The sequence below is a fragment of the Mangifera indica genome, chromosome 20 (assembly GCF_011075055.1).
Source record: "Mangifera indica cultivar Alphonso chromosome 20, CATAS_Mindica_2.1, whole genome shotgun sequence".
Taxonomy (NCBI): Eukaryota; Viridiplantae; Streptophyta; class Magnoliopsida; order Sapindales; family Anacardiaceae; genus Mangifera; species Mangifera indica.
Window position 1 is genome coordinate 3,009,507 of NC_058156.1, and position 22,930 is coordinate 3,032,436.

Genomic DNA, 22,930 nt, shown 5'->3' on the forward strand with positions numbered 1-22,930 from the left:
TTTTTATACCATTTATCTCAAAATTTTCAATGAATCTTTTGGCAAATAGATAAGCCTTATATCACTTAAATACTGCTGTCTAAGTTTTACTTACATTTGACAATTTTCTTCTCTTTTGGTAGATCAACAGCCTCTCATGTCTCATTATGTTTTAAGGCTCTCATTTCTTCTTGAACCACAATTTGCTACTAAGCATTCTTAAAAATTTGATGGATGTTGGACGAGATATTCTCTTTTTAAATTCTTTTGGTTATAGCCCCAAATGCCCTAAATAAAATTCTTTTGGATATTCTCTCATGTATAATATAATGTTTTTCTCTTTGTGAATAAACATGCATCTCTATTTCCTTTGAAGATTTTAAGATCGGGTGAATCTTTTACTGCTTTTAAATCAATTTATACTTTTGACACAATCGATGGCGGCACAAATTGAACAAAAGGTACAAAGATGAGTATACACACAAGCAGATCAGTTGATGAATGATCAGGCAAAGTTGAGAAATTTCAAAAGCTATTTTTGAATGAAGAAATCTCCCTTACCGAATCAACCAGGACACGACAAGGGAACTTTCAGACAACCAAGCTTAATAACCACTAGTGCCTTCTTCTGGTTTCACCATTGACAGTTAATAACATGTTTTCCCTTTACCCTGAATAAAGTTTTAATTTATGGTGGGTGATGAGTACAGAATGCAAATCATTCACTACATAAGTCATTAGAGGGGGAGAAGGATAAGAGATTAAGGTTTGAGTAGCAAACTCGCATTAATTCCTGAGTTGCTGGAACAACTCGGCCTACCGCTCCTAGTCATTGCAATTGTGGCCATGTTAGTCGATAGCAATTGAGATAAGATCACCAAATCAAATATGCATCAAACATCATTAACTGCAGAAACCCCCGTCTTTCTTTATTTTTTAAACCCAAAAACTGTCCTTGATTTAGCCTTGAAAATCCATTGATAAATCTGAAATACTTTGGCAGAAACAGTTCTAACGATCTATTTGGCCACAGAAATGTTTTCCCTTCTTCCTTTACAAGTGTTTTTCCTCAAAATTAATTAAATTATTAAAAAGTATCAATTCTTCTTTCTTTATAGATTATCCTTTATATATATAGACACTTATAACACAGAACATCACTATATGGTGAAATATATATATATGGCCGCCTGTACAAGATGACTAGATGTTGATAGTGTATATGTTAAATAATCGTATCACAGCCACGCTCCCCATCCAGGAAACATTAGACATAAGCGCTCCGGATTGATGGCATCTTGTATAAGTTGTTGTACCTACAAAGAAAAGGCAGAGTAACCTGATCACATAACAAATTCAAGTCCATGTCACAGACAAAAGAGCAAATTCGCATTTGTAAATTAATTGATTACAGAGTACATCCATATGGCATTGACATCTGAGATTTACCTGCCCATGTACACTTCTCATTTCACCATCTTCATATCCATCTAGCTTTTGCTTGACACGCATTAGTGCACGTGTAGCATCCTTGTTCCCTTCATGTTCACCTTCTGTGCCTTCCAAGCTTGTCTCCAGATCATCATCCAATTCCTAACAAGGTCCAGTATCAGTAATATTATATTTCCGATGTTTGTGTATTCTGCCAGAACCAACTTAAATGCATGCAAGAGTTAAATTGAAAAGCCAAATAAGAGGGATATGGTCAAGTAGGATTAAACTGACCATGAGGTGCAAACGAAGCCAACCGGAAAATCATGAGGTATGTATAAAATTGATCTAATGTGATTTTCATCAAGTAATTATATTATGAAGTTTAATACTGTTAAATTACCTTCTGACGTTGCAAAGCCTTCAAGGGGGATAAAGCCCATTTATACAAGGGATCATGGATAAAAACCTGCAGAGAATTTCTTACGTTAACAATAATAAGAAAAAAAAATTATATATTATAGCAATATATGAAGACAAGTGCTGTACTTCAATGATGGTCAGCAAAGCTTCTTTATTTGTCCGCATAACAGACAGAGTTTTCTCACAACATCTTCTGAAAACCCCTTCTACTCCAGTAACACCCATGCCATCAATAATGTCCCTAGTCAGCCTGAATGGAACCTACCAACATAAAATAAATAAATACATAAAAGAGATCCAGGAAGACGAGAAACAGATTACAAAATGGCTTATATAAGCACAAAACAGAATAGAAGGAAGATACCCGCTCCGGTGTCTTGAGCATCAAGCCTTGTTCAAAGGCAACACCAAGATCTATGTGAACAACTTCTGCGGTGACTTGATCAATCAAGATGTTCATTGAATGTCGATCTCCGAGGCCAACAATGTAACCCACCTGAAGAGTGTAAAAGGAAGGTTTCAGCGTTTATGACAACAGAAAAATAATGAACCGACGAATAAGCCAAAAAACATGGAAAATGAAATTCATATTCTTACTAAAACAACACAATTGTTCCCGTAAAATTAACAAAAAAAAACGTTACATTATATAGGAAAACTAGGTTTTGGTTGTATTAATAAGAGATCAAGGTCAACACCAAAGATTTCAAATGTTCAACCATGTATGTCTTCATAAATTCTGTCCCTTCAAAGGCTTGTTTTGTTTTTGGCTTTTATGCACACCTGGTCCAGCTCTGAATCTCTGCTTGTACTACAGTATATTTTTTATCCTATCCAAAATGAGTAGAATCACCTACCATTGAACTAGCTGCAACACTTCGTGTGTATGCAAGTCTTTTCTCAAACCAGTCAGCTGGTTGTAAGAACCTCTCCAGGAAAAAGTAATGCATGACAGGCCTGCAGAAAGTTCAAGGATAAGAAATAATAGTAATTTTCATTTTGGTTCTTTTTCTTTTTTTTTTTCATATTTAGGAGTTCTGTAAATGAATATTAATAACCTGAAATTCTCACAAACTTGCTGAAATGCTTTGCGCTTGTCTTTTTCCTATCAATGACAGAAAGAAAAACAATAAACAAATTTTCAATGCTTAGTATGCCTTTTAAGTTTTATCCTCAAAAATTTTTCTTGGATGATATCTTATAATTAGTATGATAATGAAAAACATAGATAATACTTGCATTTGACATGTGTTCTCTGCATTTCATGAATGTCCAGTCTCCAACTCCATAACAACCATGGGCACCTCCATTTCTGGTGCTGAGAATTGAAATCATTAGATGAAGATATTATATAGGCCTTTTTAACATCCAAGATAATTCTGTAGTACCATCATGTGTACCTTCCAATAAGATATTCTCCAAGAGGAAGAGTTCCATCAACCCACTCAAGAACACCAGCACTTGGAGTAAAAGGAACCACCTATTACATTAGCAAAATTGATTTATTCTGATGTGTAGTTATAAACATTCCATGAAAAAAAGCAGTATACTTTGTACACACATAATGACATTAAGTTTGGCAAGACCATATTTACATACCATTGAATTCGTTTGTAAAAGATTGTTTCAGTCCAATAAAAATAATGTAAGGGTGTTTAAACATGATTCTGACAATTTATATCACAACACCATAAAAAGAAAACTACTGATAGATATTATATATCACTAATCGGAATTATTTGTGTCAAAAGACCAACAGAGGGAAGTGATGCAGACAGAAGGCTTTGAAGATTAACACAAATACAGTACAGAATAATCATATCATCATCAGCAAAGAGAAAAAGAAATGCAGTAATCTCATCAGTAAAAATGTGAGAAACATTTTGTAATATTTGTAATACTAATGAAAAATATTTATATGATAGATTGAGAAATCATAGACATGCACAAGGATTCTTGGGGAGGAAAATCACGATACCAGAGCTTGAAAAGTCTGAAGAGACATAGGTTCATTGTAATTTATATGCGTTACTTGGTAAAGATTAATTCAGAGAAGACATCAAGATCAAAAAGCATGCAAGGATTCTTCCTAATTGAATTTCCAAAACAATTGTTAGGTTCAATGATGTACAAAATGTTTCAGTAAGAATGGCCAGTAATTTATGCAAAAATTTTATCCATAAGACAAGCAAGCAGTTCATCCTTTCAATTAAATCAACCAAAAGTGTGATATAACCTTTGTTAAATCAGAGGAGAGGTACCTTATATGTGCGTACTCCCAATCTTCTTTTCCATGTATCCTGATGATTCTGTAAGAAAGTGTTAACCAGACCAAAAAATTGTTCCATTACCTGCATATCATTCATTGTTAGAATGTCAACTGAACATGACAGAATCTTGTTCTAATCTTAGGGGAAAGAAAAAATATCAGACAGGAGTATCTGAAACTGGTTTTCTCAATGAAATTATATACTAAGGCTGGTTTCACTCAGTAATTGAAGCTCTAAATCAGATAGTAGTATCTATCTGACCCTAATTATCTCGATGAAATTGTATAATAAGGCCACCTCTACTCAGTAATTCAAGCACTCGTGTTGGACTGCCAGACATGGCACAAGAATCAGGACTTATCCTCACTTCTATATATGTTAAGAGTATCCCAAACTGGTAAATAATAGTCCTTGGCATAGGTACATATGTTCCAACTGGTCCAACCCTAATAGCAGAAATTCTACCATTTGATTTATCTAACAAGCACCTATGCCATGGAAATCAATAGGAAATGTCCTCTGAATGACAGATATTGAATAAAGATTCATATTAAGTGAAATTATGAAAAATATCTTTTGTAGATATGAAGAGCACACATTTCAACACCAATGATGCAGTATCCTGTTTAAAAAAAAAAATGTAGCTAATAGATATGATGGCAGAATTCAACAATATGAATAGAACGATGAGAATTCCTACAGCATCTTGTCTTAAATCATCATTTCCGGATTTTGCAAGCTGTCTATATTTATGGCCATCTGAACCAAAGCACTCAACCACCTTTGGAGCATTTACACCATTCATAACCCTACATGTCACCAATAGAAACTGAAAATTAGCATTGGATATTACTCACAAACAAAGAGACAAAATATAATGAAGTGTCATGAAAATTTGGATATGAGCGAAGACAAACATTATTGAATCAGCTAATCCATTGAAACATGGGAAAGAGCCTTCATTATATTGGCAGGTACGGTCAACAGGAACATTTGCAGTTACTACAGGTACCTGACATTGTCAAAATGCACAAATTTTCAGGTCTGTTGACAGTATCAGAAGGCAAGAGAAGAAAAATTATGCAAAATTAAGTTGAAAAAAATTCTGGGGAACAAATTACTATCCAAAGCATGAGCAAACCAGGATGATATTATAAACTTTTGCATGTGGCATTACCCAAGGTGATTGTGCCAGTGCAAATTTGTCTTGCATGGTAAATTTCAGCAGCATGATGCTAATACTAGAGATAATTTTGCCGTCAGGTTATTGTTGAATAATTTGTAATTCATTTAATTACTAAGTAGATAGCATAAGGATTGCAAAGAAGAAGCAAATTTTCTAACATATAAAATTTATAAAAGTAAACATCTTAGGTTTGTCCCAGATTCTGTAAAGCTGTTAGAAACTTCACTGTCTCCAAGTTATTTGATTCAGACTTTCTAGTAAATCTGAATATACAAGTCTGTGAATGCAACAACAATAGGCAAAGTGAAGATTTAAGAACTAAGAGCATCAACCTACCATCAATCCCATCCTGGCATGTTTGAGTGCCCCTCCACCTTGTTTTAGAACCAAACTTGTAAAAATTATTAATATGAATGAGGAGATCACTTACAAGTTCCAGTCGCCGAAGATTGCGAATATCTCTTGGTAATGTAATCCGTCTATTAGTATCCTGTTCAACAATCTAGTAGCTAAGTAATTATTCAAGGAAAACAAAAAGAGCTTCCACTTGTTCTAGGTGACTCAGGAACTGTTTGACTAACCTCTCTCCTAGTTTCAAGCTCTGCAAGCTTAATATAAATCTCCACCATTGTTTTCATCTTCACCATACAGTAGGCAGACAATAGTTAATTAATGAGAAACACCAAAATCAGAACATCTGAAAGATTACAAACAAAAATTACTTGTCTGATTATGGGTCCATGATAGGATGATAACTCTTCCAAAAGATTTTCTGCTGCAAGCTTTTTATCCATGTCCACCACAAATGAGTTTCTACTTCGTTGTTTGTCCTTGATTCGATCACCGTTTGCTAGAGCTAGAATCTATTTCAAAAAAGATGTGTATATATATATATATATATACACACACACATACATGGAGACTTAACAACATGGAGTTATACAAAACTTTTAAAAAAGGCAATTCATTAAAATTTCTGTAACTGAGGTGACAGTTTCTGCTTCCTATTTCTGTTATCAGTTGTAAACTCAGAAGTACATTAAAATTTCTATTGTTGGTTCTTCACAAGAATGGAAAACTTGATGCTATATATTTTCAAAAACAAGGCCCTCCAGAATGGCAAACTAAGATACCTGAAAGATTGTGTGGTATGGGTGGTCAATGGACATCTTCTTCACAAGAGAAACCAAGGCAAACTGTATGGACCAACAATCCAGAGGAAGAAATTAAATTTATCTTAAACTTCAAAATATAATAGCAAAAATAGTAATAATAACAACAAAATCAACAATAATAATAAATCATAACATAATGTCATTTGATACCTGAAAATTTTGAGGCCCTGGACCATCCTTTGAGCTCCCCATCCTGGAAGCAATTTGGTACACTAGTGGTATAAATTTATAAGACTGAACCTGGAAAAAGTTTGGCATGACGAACCAATTATCACACCAAATCAACTTTAAAAAACCATTGCAAATCCTAATTCTTGTACCAGATTTCCAAAAACTGGTTTGTGATTTCTCAAATATCAATCTATACCTAAAGCTGCTATAAACAGCATACCTCATTAATTGTTTGAAGCATGCTATCTATGACATTTTGTCTAGAAGAGAGACTGAACCATAAGGACACAAGCCGAAAAACCTGAAATCACAATGGTTAAAGAGGACAAGACATTCACACAATAGGATAATACAGATTTTCTTGTTTGGCTAGAAATTTATTAAAGCAAAAACAGATGAAATCGATCAAAAGATTTTTAATAAACTTTTAAAGGCCGATGAAATTTCAACTATGTATTTCAATTCCTTAGCTGAAGCAAAGATGCATTTCAAATGATATTTCATTTTCCATTAATGAATATGTAAATATATTTTTGATAAAAAATGTTATTATATATAATATGCCTCTTTTTCCCAAAAAAAAAAAAGAACAAACTTGATTACTTCAGTGGCTAGGAAAACAGAAAAGTTGGACAAATTGTTTCCAGCTAAATTATAAATCAGCAAATAGCATTTGAAAACCTCATTAGACATCTGAAACATAGGTATAAGTCATTCAGACTGCAGAATTCAACCAAGATTTAATTAGTTACCATTGTATTTTTATATATAATAAAATTATGTACACACACTTTTAAATATACAATTGATGTGTCATTATGTTATTGGGTGATTTGAATTAAGGTATAACCAATCAAATAAAGACACATTATGTATGTACCCAATTATATACTAAAATATGTGTGCACACAACATTACTCTTTTATATAACAGTAGCACCATTTTTAAAATCATTCATTGCTCATAAAATTCATCCAAAGGGGAGACAGATTAGAAGTGCATACCACTCTTACATCATATTTGTCATCAATTACCAAACAGCGTTCATATCCCTCCAATGCTAGGCCAAGAAAATTGTCCCTGTCATCCTGAAAGTTGAAGACAATAAGGCAATATGTATTTATTACATACAAGATTAGGCTAACCAAATAACACTTAGAAGACACACACAAACTTAAGACTAAAGCATCCATTTGGTTTGCGACAAAAACATAAAACCAAAAATAAAAGTAGAGATGACCACAAAGTATTTTTTTATCAGGGAATCATTTAATGGCCATTTGTGTAGACAATTCAACAATGAAAAATAATATATTATATATTAGCAAAAACTGTTATTAAGAGATCAATATTTTACATAGAATGTTTAGAGCAATCTCTGTCGTATGAAAGAACACACTCACATTAATACATAAATCAAGAAGACGAGAAATCACCTACATACCTGCAATTTTTCAGCCTCTTCCTTGTCCATTGCCAGTTGCTTTTGCAACTCTTGTATTTTTACCGAATAGTCTACTTTGTCTCCCTAAAATGATTATAAATGAAAACTTGAAGTAACTTCAGATTCATCATAACATTGACACAAAGGAAATGGATTAAAAATCAGTATTCACCTTTGCACTTTTTAGCCGCCGAATAAGTGCTTCCAACTCCCTTGTCTGAAGATTCAACATTCAGATGACTTAGTTCTACAATAATCATTCTCTCACCCGCCCAAACCCCCTCTCCCTATGCCCACACACACACATCCCAATGATTTGTTTACCTTGTGATTCCTCAATCGCAATGCTGCTTGCCACTCATTAGAAGCCAATCTTTCCTCATAATTCCTGAATAAAGCATCTGCATAGTGTGCAAGATGAAAATGAGTTTGACATTGTCTTTCAATGGACTTCTTGTTTGCAGTGCCCTGACCCTCAGCAAGTGAAACTGCATGTTTCAGGTACTTCTCTAAAATAGTTCTTGAGCTGCAGTTTAAACAGAAGCAATGCACAATTAAAGGATTAATATTTTGGCAAAACAAATACCAAAAAGTGTGATTGAATAGAAGATCAAATTTATAACTTGCTAGATCTAGTTTCTGCTAGCCACTTTCCAACCAAACGATGTACATCTGAAGCTTCTTCATTTAATTGATAATTTTCTGATATGTACTTTGCAAGATTGATGGCCATCTCATGCTGGTCTTGGGCACGCAATAACTTCGCTTCTTCAAGCTGTCATTATACAAATAATTACAAAAAGAAAGCTAGTTGCAAGTTTGTTTAAACATATCAACACTGCACCAAACATACAACATATAAGGCAAGTGTTTAAATAATAAAGGTTAACAAACAGAAGCCAGGAAAATGCCCATTGCCCAACACACAGTAGAATTGTGTATTCTGAGGAACTATGGAAAAAGAATGCTCTTTCATGTTTATACCGGCTTAAAAAATACAATCAATAGCAGATGTTGAGGGAAAAAAAAGGCAAATACTAATACTAATTATATATATATTAGGATTCCTTTTGTCAGCTGGCAATCCAATAAAAAGAAAATCAATTCAGAAAGCACGTTGCATGATAACCCTCCAGTGGCAAGCATAATGTTTTACAAAATGCAGTAAGGCATGTAAAATTCTTCAAAATAAGAGAAGACTCTAAGATATGTCAACAGAAATAATCTAAATTTTTAATGATATCAAAGAATAGAAAGTATTTACGTAAGCCATACGATTTTAAGATATTAGGAAAACATACAATAGTGAAAGACTACTACCATTTTATTTCTAAAAAGTGACCAGACAAATATGGAAAGGGGCTAGATACCTCATTTTTCCTCTAGTTATGTGAAAAGATGCAATTGAAAAAAGAAAGATAATATCCAAGTACAGGTAAGAATTTAGAAATCAAATTTAAATATAATGGTTGTGACACCATAGGGATAGCGTATGGTAAACTTTTTACCCTCCCAAGCCCATATAAAGTTGAAAACTGTTCACCAGGTCCAGTGCAAAGTAACTTAAACTCATGCAAAGCAGCAGCTGCTAGAGAAAACCTCGAGTTCTGTAAATGAATAGAACAAATATAAGACAATATTATTAATCCAGATTTCCTAATACTGAAGATACTTATGATACCTTACGAAGAGTGGATGCTGATTGCAAAAGGTGCTGCATGGTACACTCCTTGCAGCCCAAAATTTGAAGTAGCACTCGCCTGAATGCTGTGAATGGTTCTAACAAGTTCATATGTAATTGTGTTCGGTCCAAAATTGAGCTCCAGTCCATATTCAGCCATGACAACTAGATTGAAAATTAAATGGGAAACTATGTAAGAGAGAGATAGAATATTGAGGAAAGAAAGGTCCAACATGATCTTACAGTGGCAATCGCTTATAAGAGTAGTTATTCATTATTGAAAGGTGTAATTATGATATTGCCAATATCTTCCGTAGTTTGCCAGTTCCTCGTATAAATTTCAATAGTTCTCAATTGATTCAAGTTTGCTGAGTTTGAAAAATTCCATTTACAATTAAAAAAATAAAGGGAAATTTTGGAGCACTTAAGTCTTAAAAGAAAGATAAATGTTGTGAAATAAATTACAAAATATTCAGTCGTGACTGACAAAAATAAACAGGCAAGAAGAAGCTTGCTAGTCTAAGATGATTGCCAAAATCATTATGGCAGTAAATACTCCAAATACCTGGTTCATAGTAGGAATTACAGGTTCTGGAATCAATTTTTGCTTCTCAGGATAGAATTTTATTCTTTCACTTGAAGGTTTCCATCGGATATCCCAAGCTACACCAAGATGATAAAGAATCTGGACAAGGAATGAATCGCAATCAACTGAATATGAAAAATGAACTGTAGCAAAATTTTGAATGACTCAGAACATAAAGAATCAGACAACTGTTATACCAACACTCCAATTTACATTGCAATACTAGGGTATGCAAATAATTTTATATGCATAAATTTGACCTACGAGGCAATTCTTGTCAATACATAACTTCATGCAAAATCTAATCAGATACCTGCTAGTCCCGTAAGACTGAGACCATATGATCAATAGCTTGATATTAAAGTACGGAGGCTACCAAAAGTTATGATTACTTAAAAGCTGTTTAACATAACTTGTAAGGCCTTTTAGAAGTTAACAATTGCCCAGAGTGACTAAAATCAACCGTACCAGCCCTCACCAAAGCATGTTTGAGCATAATATAAATTCCTAAAAATATTTATAATTGGGCCTTAGAAAACCCCTTGTCCCATTAGAAAGACTGATTAAAAGGTTTAAAAGCTTGCCACTTTAGGGACCTTCTATTTGCTGGATGAGAAGAAGCATGGTAAAGTAAATTACGTACCTGAAGTTTAATTATTGTTGAGTAGATATATTCAGTGCTTTCCTCACTTGCATGAGAGACAGACAATAGAAGCTCCTGAGAATAGCAAGTAAGTAAAGAGCATAACATGCAGCAACCTATCAATCAAGACAAATAAGAGATAAAGCTACCTGCTTTGAATCCCTTAATTTTCCAAAAAACTCAGCAGAATCACCTTCTTGAAATGCCCTCAAGCAGCTAACATTCCAGCAGCACAAGACAAAAAGATCACATAAGCAGCAAGCCAATAGAGAGAGATTATTTGCCAGTCATAATACAGTGATGCTCAAGACACTTAATAGAAGATCAGCTGATAAAAGCATAAGCAATACATAATATCCATCATTATGTTGTATTATGGTAATATCTAATTTAGGTGAATGATAAAATTTCAAAGTCATTGAAAATGATATTGCATTAATGTAATGGTTCTGCTCGTGTAAAATCATCAGCATCCTAAACTTTATAGATTGATAAGTCAACTGTATTTATTCTTACATAAAAGACCAATTGGTACAAGCAGTGCTGATGCTTCTTCTTCCTCTTTTTGTAAGAAGAAACAAAGAGAAATGGTTGATTAAAAATGGTTAATGCCCAGTTATTATAACAAAATTCTTGAAGATATGAATTGTTAGATGTTTCGTCCACTTGTCATAGAAGTAAAATTTTTGGGCTTAACTTTGTGCATCTATTATTTCAGAGCCGAGAAAAGTTTCTATCTTCTTTAAACAACACTATATTGCCTTGATAGGAATAGATTTTGGTATAGGTTTTGAATAGATTTTTAACTTTTATGCATAAGAGGTGTGTCACACCATCTTATATGTTTTTGAAGCCTCTGGGTTTTTGGGACTGCTTCCCCTATTTTGTAGAAAACTTCTACATTCTTGCATACATTTTATAATCATATTGTCTAATTTTTTTTCCCAGAAAAAAAAAAGGAAGAAATCAACAATCTAATAACCTTTTATTTATAAAGGCAGTATAAATTTGCAAATTCAAGTTGAAATCTAGACAAAAATAGGAAGAGAAGCAGAAACTGAAAACCAGTGCATGCACATCTATGGAGAAAAAATTTACCACACAAAAAATTTCAGGTAAGCATTGCCATTTTGGATAAGGAACCTGAAGTCATCTTTCTTATTCAAATTGATAACCAAATAGAAATCTAAATAACATTAAGATTTAAACCTCTAAATGAACAAAAAAGACAAGTTCACCCAAAAATTACCTGTGCAAATTTTCATTGAAATGATTAATTTTAATGTGTTGAACTGAAGAAGAATAAACTCCATCACAAACTAAAGAGAAATCCCAGTTTCCTGCACGCCATGCAGCCTCATACTACAAAATGGTGAACAACAAATTAGGGATAATGGAAAATAAGCCATTGAATCAGTCAAAAAAGAAAAAGAAAAACATTATTTTTCATCTATCCAGCATTGTGAACAGAGTCAAGCAAACCTGCAATTCAGTGAACTCCAGGTCATGCTGAAACTGGCCTTTTCGAGAAGTCAATCCTTGGCAATACATATCCAGCACATGCATACAACCAATTTTCTGCAAAGATCTAATCAGCCCTTTGTAAGGTTTCCTCTCCTTCACATCATTTTCTGGTAGAGACAAATGCATTGTTGGTTGCATAAACGGTGATAAGGCTCTAGATCCACCATTCAATTGCACCATGGAATCAGACCGTACTTGTAACTCATAATATTCAAGGGCCTTACTCCAGTTTCCCTCGTGCTCTAAGGTAACGATTTGAGAGGACAGCTACTCAAGGCATCCATAAATCAGTAAGAACAAAACGTGAGGTTACTTGTAAAGGCATGCCACAAAACTTAAAAATATTAGTACTTCAAACTATTCATGATACTACTTTTCAGCAATGGACCATATCTTTGGCCAAAAACCACAAAGCATCACAGATAGATAAATGGATGAAAAAAAAATTAAGCTGCCTATTTTCAGCATGACCTATTAACCCAACATGAGGTGATACGAAAAAAATTGGATTAAAATTAAGTTTTTTTTACATGAAATTTAATTCAAGTCAATCCAACATGACTTATAACTAAAACGGCTCATGTTTAGATTAACACAAAACTAACCCAAACCAACCATAACTAGCTCAAATGTTTAAAGAAATGTTATCATAATAAAATTTGTTAGGAACAAATTGAAGAAATGTTAAAGTACATTATTAACAGTAATTGAAATTCTTGCATATTGCATATAATTGTACTTACCCTAATCATTCCTGGTTTCATTTAAAAATTTTATTTTATTTTTTGAAAAATGAGGATGAAATTTGGTTACAAAGATTATTAACGTATTTTAAAAGATCCTGATATATAATTTTTTTGATTATTTGTAAACAAGTCAAAGCGTTATATCGTGTGTTTTGTTAATAAAGATGGGGTAATTTGTAAATGAAATTGAAGCCCTAAAAATAGTTTGGCAAGTAGAAACAATGGATGATTTCAAGCCAAATCAAATTGCGTTAAGTCAACACGAATATAAGAGTTTTTGCTCCCCATGTGTACAACCACTTTTTGTTGCAATACCTGATTTTTACACCTCATTATAAGCAAGAATTCCCTTGCTTGAAACCATATGCCTCTTCTTATACACCTCAAGTCCTATCAGGCACAATTCTAATTCAAATTGGGTTACGGTTGATCTCTATTAGGAACCCAATACGGTTTTGATTCTCAACCAAAATAAACTAAGTGAATGACAAAAAATAAGATAATATCTGTAATAATTGTTGGTTTTGAATACAAGCAAAGCAATTCTTTTTGTCGCACCCAATAAGTAAAACCAAAACACCATACTTCCGATTGTTCGAAATGCCATAAATCTCTCCTGAATAGCTTAGCTTTAGAGAGGCTGGGTACTCTCCCAGATCAGTTGAAGCTGTCCACAATATTCCAGAAAATCCTCTCCGTTCTCTCTGCCTCCCCCTTCTCTTTTATGCCTTTTCCTCCGCTGACTACCCATGATTATCTTTGTCACATGTTTACACTTTCACAATGGTCCCAATTCATTTACCCTGCCTCGCTTTTGTGTTGGCACTCTACCTTGCTTTTGTGTTGTGCTAGCACACTAGTCCTAATAGTCTCTAGCTCAAAACCCAAATTAACAAGACACAACACAACCCAATAACACAAACTGTCAAGTCTAAAAATCATCCCATTTATAACAACGTGCCAAACACGGCAGGAGATCTACAACCCGAATTATGAAATGACTTCAATTATCATATTTACACCCTAATTAACCAATGAATTCGATAATGCATGTTAACCCAGTGTTAAAAAAGTTACATCTCTGATTAAAAAGATAACAAGAAGCAGAAAAATCTCAAAGTACAATTTAGTAGCAAGGACTCCACATTAGACATTACAGCTTAAAAAACAACGGTATTGGGACAAAAGAATCTTTAACAATGTGTTGAGTTACAAACTAACCTTGTGTGACTGGATGACCCCATATAAGCTGTCAGGTTCATTTATTTGAGTAATTGCTGAGACAAGTATTTCAACATGATGTGGTAACTGTTGCAATAAAAGGGTAAAAAAAATAAAATAAATCTCAAAAAACCATGATTAAAAAGAATCACTGTCCAAACAAATTCTGAGATTACCGTTTAACTATTAAATGAAAGGAATTTCTCTTTTTTTTTCATTATTTAGTGTTTTTACAAATGAATGTATATAGGAAGAAAAAAACATCAACACTCCTATGAAAAACTAGCCTGCCTACTTTGCCTTTTTCCAATACACAACAGTCAACAGTAACAAATTATCTTTTATGTTTCTAATAGGTCACACCATATATGCTTAGGGTCAATTATCTCATAATATATAAACAACAGTATGGCACCACTAAATAACTTTTAAGAAAAGTTCTATTTATATTCTTGAAACATAGAACACACAGTATCTCAAAGTTACCGTCTCAAGATGGGAGAAGTCTGGTCTCCCCAGTGTGAGACTTTTGAAATGCTCTTCACACCAATGCTCCACATACATCAATGCAGTAAAATACGAACCAGAAATCTATCGATGAGATACATCAATATCAGAAACATTGACATCTAAACATTACAACGTAAGTTGAACACAACACCGAAAAAAACAATATAACAAACTTCAGAAATTCTGACACTTACAACCGCTGACTTGGCAACAACAAGATAATCAATTGAAAGCCAATAAACCTGGCAAAATATTGCTGGTCAGAAAAATAAGGAGGAAAGCAACTTGCCAAATATTTTTCACTGAATGAAATAAATTTAGAACAAAAGACTCCCCCAGTCCCACCCCCAAGAGAAAGGAGAAAAAGAGAGACTCTTGTAAGGTATGCAAATACACCCCTGAAACCCTGCTCCAGTGAGTTTTAATTTAAAAACAGTAGCAAATGATAGACTAGAATTATTTGCTCATAAGGAATGTTGAGCTTGTAAACAAATAAAATTCTACTCAAATACAGAAAAAAGAAATCTAAAAATAGATCTGAGAATGTTCATACTTATATAAAAACTGATAACTATACCTTGTCCCACACAGATGTTATGTTAGCCACATTTGATGAAGCTGCCCTGTCTCTAGCCTTCTTTGAGGTGGAATGGGATTTTGAACCACCGCTAGAAGGCTTAGAATACTGCAAAATCATAGAATAACTATCATTAGATAGTCTTACAATTTTAACCATGCAAATGCATTAGAGTTTAAAAGCATTCAGCTGTTAGCATCTCTTTAGCCTTGGTCTCTAAATATTTTCAAAATTCTTCAGTTTTCTTTATTCATCTCAACAGGGTTGGGGTTATCAATTAATTTGGCCTTGGGGCTTTTGTTTCCACTACTGTTACTCATTTTATCATCAACACAGATATTTTTGCTTGCTATCAAAAAACAGAAAATGAATTAGAGTTTAAATGCTTCACACCCACCAAATAAAAAGAAAAGAATCTCACTGTTCCTTTAAATTGAAAAAACAAGAGGAGACTTGAATGAAAGTTTTATATAGTAGTAGAAATAAACATGTTGTTTTATTGCACTAAGGAATGTATGAGTCCCTACAGATATATACTTATCTTATGATGATCATCCTAGTTTCTAATCGTAACAACAGAATTTCAGAACACAGTAAATTAAGGCAACATAAAAATGCAAAGGGAATCACATGGAGTCAACTAAGGAGGTAGTTCAACATACCTTAGAATGTTCTTGTTTCAGTTGTACTAAAGAAGATCTTTCCATGACATGACATAACCGAAGTTCATAGAGGGAATTCAGAAATACTTGAATTGATTTTATCAATTTATTAGATTCCACCAATATATGTTCCTGAACCTGCACTTTTTTCCTATTATAAGAAACCATAGATGGTGTATAACAAGTGAAAAGAGATGAAGTTATAAAAGTAACCTAGAATAACACCCTGAGAACCCTAAGGGAGGGGAAGATAACAAGAAATTAATACCATCATTCCCACTTGAAAAAACCCCTCAGGCAGAAAAACTTCTGTCTATACAAAAACCAGCACCTGCACATTGGCTACAAATTATAACCAATGCAACTGTACTGTGCCTCATTACATTATGGCAATAAAACATGCAATCTTGACATAGCAGCACTTTTTTAATAAAAAATTTAAAAAATCCATGAATATTTTAAAAAATTAATAATATTTTGGGTGAGAAAAACATCATTTTTGGTGAAGTTGGTACCATAACTTAGGATCTTAAGCATTGTTTTTCATGAGAGTTGGGCACGCTACATGACTGAAAATTTTATAAAAACACAGTAGTTCAGACAGCTCTCTAGGAAAGTCTCTATTTGAGTTATTGTCATTAATGCAATGACAAAAGATGGTTGGTCATACAAGTAGACAAGGCAAAGCAACAATACTCCACTGAATAATGAATTAAATAACACAAAAGAAAGAAAAGCTGTTAATATGAATTTCAATGGAGAAAAAATTCAGAGATACAAGAACTGTTCAAGAAAATAACCTGCAAAGAAATTAATTTTTGCAGATCAATATCTGTAGCCTTCCTTCCAGCTAAATTGACAAACACACTCGGCAAGAGAAGCTCAGCAACTTCAGATTTCAGCAATACAATATCTTGAAATAATCTGAAAGCAGATGGTCGAGCAAATTAATTTTTTTCTAAGACAATACTCTGTAAGGACAAATTAGTATCAAAAATCCATATAAATTGCTCTGAATGTAGGAATCGTATACCTTAGTATCACATCATCACAGTAGCCAATCAGTGAGTGTACAAGAGGACAAATCCACATCTCAAAAGTTTTATTCTCTGTCTCCCATACAGCAGAATTCTCCAACGAAACTACATCAACTGATAACGAATAAATGAACTATTTAATATTTAATGGACTAATAAATAAGTCAAGAGTGAAACCCAACCACACTGTAAAATTAAACCGAAAATTACAAAATCAATTCAAACCCCATTTCAGATTATGCAAACAAGAAATATTTTGAAATTCTTTGGCAACTAAGGTCCAATTGAACCTATGAATAGAGGTATCCAAAAAAAAACACAGATCTTCCTCTCTTGAATCTTCAATAATCTTTCTCTTCCTTTCTAGTCAAATAACCCAAAAAGTTTTCAAGATCAATAATTTTCATAAAAGTTCCGCTTTATCTCCTTTATCAAGGCAAACGCAAGTTCATGATAACAAGAGGCTGGAATCACCAAAAGAATTTCAGCAGTCAGAAAAAAACTAGGCTGCAATTTGGCAGCAATTTTATAATGAAATAAGGGATTATTAAAATTTTCCTCACTTCTCTTACATGTGACAAACCAAGAACACCAACTTGAGAATGGATTTCTTCTGAAGATAATATCAACGGTGTTATCCGACAGTGTCAATGCCCAAGAAACTAATTGAACCCTATAAGGGATCTAAACTTTCAAATCAACTTTGCAGATGAAAACTTATAATTCCATACATTATCTTAAGAGCTTCAAGGCCAGCTTTAAAAACAGACAACCTTCATATGTAGGCCGTCATGTATGGAATAAGAAGAGGTACTATTGCACAAGTAATAATCACTCATCCAGCCTTTGCCAAGGAAAATTGGCAGTGATAAAGTGACATGATTAAAGATTCAAAGTAAAAAAAAAAAAAAAAAACCCTAGAAGTGAGATCAAAATATAAAAATTAAAAGGAAGAGAGAGAGAATAAGTGACTAGGTTTAGATAACTCGCAAAGATCATTTTAAAGAAAAAAAGGGAAAAAAAAAAGATGAGCTTCTAGAAACTTTCAGGTGCCCTACCTTTAGACTTCCTTTCCAGATCCAACAGGAACTTCTCCACCAGGTCTATGTTAACACCCTTTGAGTGAACCTACAAAACAGGAAGATCTTACTTAGAATTATCAGGACTCAAAGAACTTCCATCTCTAAAATAACATAGCACGTGATATCAGAATCAAGGACACCACGTATGTGATTATTGGCAGTAAACACACGATAGATTTAAATAACAATTCTTAATTTTTGTCATCAATGTGATTAAATAAGTGTTATACATGAGAGGACCATCCGCTATAATCAACAATATCTCTGTTTATCATAAAAAATAAAACTAAAAAAAAACTAATAAGGCAATAACATCTATTACTCAGAAACAAAAAATCCATGTTTACTTTTAAATCTTCTCTGCTTAACTGTCAGAAATTTACACTCAAAATCAAACGCTAATTCGACTTTAATATCATTTTAGATGAAGAAAACAGCAGAGATGGAATGGGACTGATTCTGATGGCAGCATTCCACATTGCAGGAGACCCCACCCCAACAAAATAACAAGCTTACAACACCTATATTAGAACCTCTCTGTGATTATTCCAGTTAACAATTTAAGGAATTTGAAATTCAGTGGATGAAGACAATATCCACTAAAAAACTATGATAGAGATCAGAGAATAGAATACTCACCTCAAGAAGGGACCTCTCATAAGAATCAAAGGACATTATAGCTCTTTGACCCCTTTCAGTTGAAAGTATTCCCTGGGGAAATAAATAAGAACATTATAATTATGAAGTTAGATTGTCAAGCAAAAATACATTATACATTATAGAGTATACGGAGCACATCATACAGTGGACACACACATATGCACTATATAGAGATACACTATTCACACCATACAAAATACAATATATAATATGATGTACTCAATACCAGATACAATACGACCTATAAAAACCACCATATATAAGTCAAATACACATACATACGATACAAGTATTCTCTAGTCAGCGTCCTAATAACAGTTCCATTAGGATCTGATGCAGCCCTAATAACAAAAATCTATTCCCACAGGCCCAAGGGGGAGAGAAACTAAGAAAATCCAGCAGCGGAGAAGAGTGGTCTGGAGATGTCCTTTTCAGTAGCTCTTGAGGGTGACACATGGCTGTCTAGGATTGGAGAAGAGTGAAGAAACAGTTAAAGCGGTTAATAAAAAGGGAAGTGCAGAGAATGGAGTGTAGGGAATTATATGGAAAATGTTTAATTGAATTCTTGTTTTCATTTGGACAGGACTAGCCTCTCAAAAGCCAGCAAATAGCAGTCTCTATGTTAGTAAACTTCAAGCTGTAATCAGTGGATTGTAATGAATATATTTGATCAGTCTATCTTCTACATTTCATTCAATTGCCTCAGTTTCTTGTCACTGTTAATTGAACTGCAATTTCTGTCTTCTTTAACATGTCCACTGCACCATTTTGAACTGTTCTGGACATTGGGAGTCGAATTGTCTGATTGTGTGTTGTGTTCTTTTCTTTTCTGTTTTGTGGAGAAGAGAAGAAGATCTGTGATGGTGGAGTTGATTGTTAGAAGTGTTGAAAGTCACTGGCACATTCTGTCATGGAATTACAGCAGGAACCAAATAGCAGAAGAAGTGATTAGGTATCTATCAGGGATCATGCTTAAATAGACTAACATGATAAGTGTGTGTGTGTGAAGGGAATAAAGTATTAGTAATAATAATAACAGATGCATATCTTTGAAAAGAACATCGCTAATCATGATAGGTTTTTAAATGAGTTTTGTTTAGTAAAAGTGAGAGAAAAGTTTCATGCATAATGAACAATTGAAAATTTTTCCCAGTCAATTTTCGACTGCTTGGCTGCCCTGGTGGCTGTGTTGCCTAACCTTTTTTCCCCTTCAATTCAATTAGAGACACCAAACAAGAAGGGAATTGGACCAGGAGAAATTGTAAAACCATTTCAGTCATCTTAACTCAATTTCCAATTGTGGACTGCGTATATTCTTTCCTACTTACAGGGAAACATATGTTGCATTATCCATGAAATCTTAGGTACACTAGATGATAGCACTTCAACCTATTCACAGGGGACCATAGCTAGAACTTTTCAACAAGAGTTTTTTTTTTTAGATAATAATCCCTCTGAACTCACCCGAAGAGTTTGTGATGTCATATCTACTATTTTGACAGAATCATCCATAAGATATTTCTTCAAAACTTTCAACAGCGAGATCAGAAGTTCTTCAGATAGAACAGCATCAGTGTGAAAGTTGATTTCAGTAGTACTACCATTATTAATGGGTTGACTTGACTGCATATGACTGGAGTCTCTGGGCAAATGGAAAACAACACAGTGTGGATCCCCAATGCCAACCTATACTTACAACAGAAGAAAGGAAAATTTAGTCTACTCTCATGTGTGAAGCATCATATAATGAAATGTAAGCAAAAGCTAGTCACAATACCCTTGATACAAAGTCAGATACCAATGCTCTAATACCATTAGCATCATCTGAGCCACACATGCGAACAAGTGACCAGACTGCATATATGATTTCATGGTCAGAATGCCAATCAACAACATCTTCAGCTTTCTTTTCCCTCTGAGATATCTCATTCATAAGTAATTTCTTATGCAGAGCTTGAAGACTGCAAAACATACCAAGTGATGATAAAAAAATCTCAGAAGCAACTTAAAAGTATTATTAAATAAAAAATTTTAAGTTGAAACTAAACATAAATATAAATCTACTTAAACAAAAGTTCAAAAGTTCATAATTGAGTTATCTTTAATATTCCTTTAATTTCAATATTCACAAATTTTGTTCAGACTTTAACTTCTGAAGTAATATCTATTACATTTCAGTTCACAAGCTAATAAGCATAGCAAAGCCTGCTCATTTGGACGCTCACCTCCAGGAAAGGATTCTTGATGGAAGGTAGCAAGATCTTTTCACAAACTGAAAAGCAGAAAACCAAAGAACAAGGTGGAAATTGGTAAAAATATCCAAATTACCTAAATGACAATACAACCAAAGTAAAATACTAAGGCAGATTACCTTCAATAAGTGGTCTCTTGCAGAATAGGCCTGGCATAATTTCTCGTGGAAATTTCGTAATCCATCAAAAATATCTATTTCCGGGAAGGGTTCTAATTCCTGAAAGATGGTGAACAGTATATAACACAAAGGACACAACTACCAAGAAAACGGCTAAAAATAATTCTCTCTAAATAATATAGTATCATCAGAGACAATATCTTATAAGCACTGAATTCAAATTAAACTTCCAGTACAAAAAGGGCCTGCAGCTACGAAGTCAGAAAGCCTACTCTGACGTAATCATAAAGAGATGGATCAGAATCCACTGTTAACTGGAGAAGCAACGATAAAACTTGGGATGATCTTGAGCTAGAAGGTACTGCACTAGCATCAGAAGGAATGCAGCAGGCCACCAACTTTGATACCAAAAACTACATAACAACAAGCAGTGGAGAAGATATCGATAGGCCACGCATTATCATTGAGATATTCGATGTTAATATAAAACATATGAGTTGAAATAAAATAAATACCTGAAGTTGTTCGCCAAGCACATGGATAATTTCTTTTGATGGGTTATTTTTGAAAGGTTTGAGCAAAGCAGATATGATCCGGCAACACTGGTCTTGTAAAGCATGACAACCAATGAATTGGCCAATCAAATTGAAAAGATAACTGCATTAACTCAGATAAAATGATTTCAATGAGAAATCACATTCAAGCATCATAAAAATAAATCACTTAATTGACAGCAATTAATAGATACCAAAAAAATCTGTGAAAGTTCTATATATATTGGAAACAAGTGAAGCACTCCTAAATTTTCACAAAACTCAACAATTAGGGACTGTGAAGATACAAAAGGAATAGAAAAAAAAATAAAAAAAGAAATAGACAATGAACAAATAAAAAACCTTAAACTGTAATTCTACAAAAAATTGAGTAAAACAGCTTGAAGCTCATCTAAATTGCTGGCACAGACATTATCTTAGCTAACCATAGACTGTTACTCACTTGGAAGTGCTTGAAACAGCAGCTCTATGCCCAAGAATATTTATAAGCACCTCAATCCCAGCCAACCGATGACATTTATGCCTGTGATGAACTGCTGCAGAAATTTTGTAATGCATTTCCACTATAAACTGCAAAATCGAAAACATAATTCCAAAAAGAAAGAATTCAGTTGAAACCGAAGGGCAAACAAAAGAATCCTGAATTTGAACAGTGTAGAAAGTTGCAGGATCACCATGAAAACTCTATCAGGGCGAAATATGTTGATTTTATCGATAACACCAGCACTTCTAGCATAATCATCCCTACATTAGTACATCATAAATATACATTACATATGTCATAAATTCACATAATTTATCAGGTGGAGAGACAGTAATGTACATTTCCAAAAATCCATCCACAACTGTTTGGATTGCATGAATGATTGTATCCCTTGAAAAGAAAGGGACTGCAGGTTCTGGTGCACTAGAGGCAAGAGATAGAATATGGTTGACAATTGATACCTACAAATAAAGTAAGTAGGAAGCCAACATTTAACATTCAATGATATCTTTA

The 22,930-nt window shown here is 33.6% G+C and overlaps 1 protein-coding gene across 8 annotated transcripts in view; it reads right to left on the reverse strand.

Annotated features, from left to right (window-relative positions):
* Positions 1-886: 886 nt before the first annotated feature.
* Positions 887-22,930, reverse strand: part of LOC123204513 (serine/threonine-protein kinase ATM) — a 42,643-nt gene continuing 20,599 nt past the window's right edge. For 3 of the 8 annotated variants that reach the window (XM_044621212.1, XM_044621219.1, XM_044621211.1), the window contains 47 exons: positions 22,757-22,878; positions 22,608-22,677; positions 22,376-22,503; positions 21,895-22,036; positions 21,652-21,792; positions 21,234-21,478; positions 20,786-20,969; positions 20,473-20,694; positions 18,988-19,059; positions 18,325-18,394; positions 17,263-17,380; positions 17,030-17,153; positions 16,230-16,367; positions 15,568-15,675; positions 15,185-15,232; positions 14,967-15,071; positions 14,481-14,567; positions 12,472-12,780; positions 12,239-12,351; positions 11,139-11,205; positions 10,990-11,064; positions 10,326-10,445; positions 9,761-9,925; positions 9,588-9,686; positions 8,703-8,854; positions 8,404-8,605; positions 8,252-8,296; positions 8,080-8,163; positions 7,640-7,723; positions 6,856-6,936; positions 6,615-6,704; positions 6,423-6,485; positions 6,012-6,152; positions 5,871-5,927; positions 5,720-5,779; positions 5,021-5,115; positions 4,804-4,912; positions 4,095-4,184; positions 3,234-3,313; positions 3,073-3,151; positions 2,892-2,938; positions 2,691-2,790; positions 2,198-2,329; positions 1,960-2,094; positions 1,814-1,879; positions 1,429-1,572; positions 887-1,295 (listed from right to left, as the gene is read on the reverse strand). In XM_044621212.1, the coding sequence (XP_044477147.1) occupies positions 1,218-1,295; positions 1,429-1,572; positions 1,814-1,879; positions 1,960-2,094; positions 2,198-2,329; positions 2,691-2,790; positions 2,892-2,938; positions 3,073-3,151; positions 3,234-3,313; positions 4,095-4,184; positions 4,804-4,912; positions 5,021-5,115; positions 5,720-5,779; positions 5,871-5,927; positions 6,012-6,152; positions 6,423-6,485; positions 6,615-6,704; positions 6,856-6,936; positions 7,640-7,723; positions 8,080-8,163; positions 8,252-8,296; positions 8,404-8,605; positions 8,703-8,854; positions 9,588-9,686; positions 9,761-9,925; positions 10,326-10,445; positions 10,990-11,064; positions 11,139-11,205; positions 12,239-12,351; positions 12,472-12,780; positions 14,481-14,567; positions 14,967-15,071; positions 15,185-15,232; positions 15,568-15,675; positions 16,230-16,367; positions 17,030-17,153; positions 17,263-17,380; positions 18,325-18,394; positions 18,988-19,059; positions 20,473-20,694; positions 20,786-20,969; positions 21,234-21,478; positions 21,652-21,792; positions 21,895-22,036; positions 22,376-22,503; positions 22,608-22,677; positions 22,757-22,878 (5,286 nt within the window). In that variant the 3' untranslated portion in view covers positions 887-1,217. The remainder of the gene's footprint in view (positions 1,296-1,428; positions 1,573-1,813; positions 1,880-1,959; positions 2,095-2,197; positions 2,330-2,690; positions 2,791-2,891; positions 2,939-3,072; positions 3,152-3,233; positions 3,314-4,094; positions 4,185-4,803; positions 4,913-5,020; positions 5,116-5,719; positions 5,780-5,870; positions 5,928-6,011; positions 6,153-6,422; positions 6,486-6,614; positions 6,705-6,855; positions 6,937-7,639; positions 7,724-8,079; positions 8,164-8,251; positions 8,297-8,403; positions 8,606-8,702; positions 8,855-9,587; positions 9,687-9,760; positions 9,926-10,325; positions 10,446-10,989; positions 11,065-11,138; positions 11,206-12,238; positions 12,352-12,471; positions 12,781-14,480; positions 14,568-14,966; positions 15,072-15,184; positions 15,233-15,567; positions 15,676-16,229; positions 16,368-17,029; positions 17,154-17,262; positions 17,381-18,324; positions 18,395-18,987; positions 19,060-20,472; positions 20,695-20,785; positions 20,970-21,233; positions 21,479-21,651; positions 21,793-21,894; positions 22,037-22,375; positions 22,504-22,607; positions 22,678-22,756; positions 22,879-22,930) is intronic. The other 5 variants (XM_044621218.1, XM_044621217.1, XM_044621215.1 and 2 more) reach the window with 5 other exon arrangements.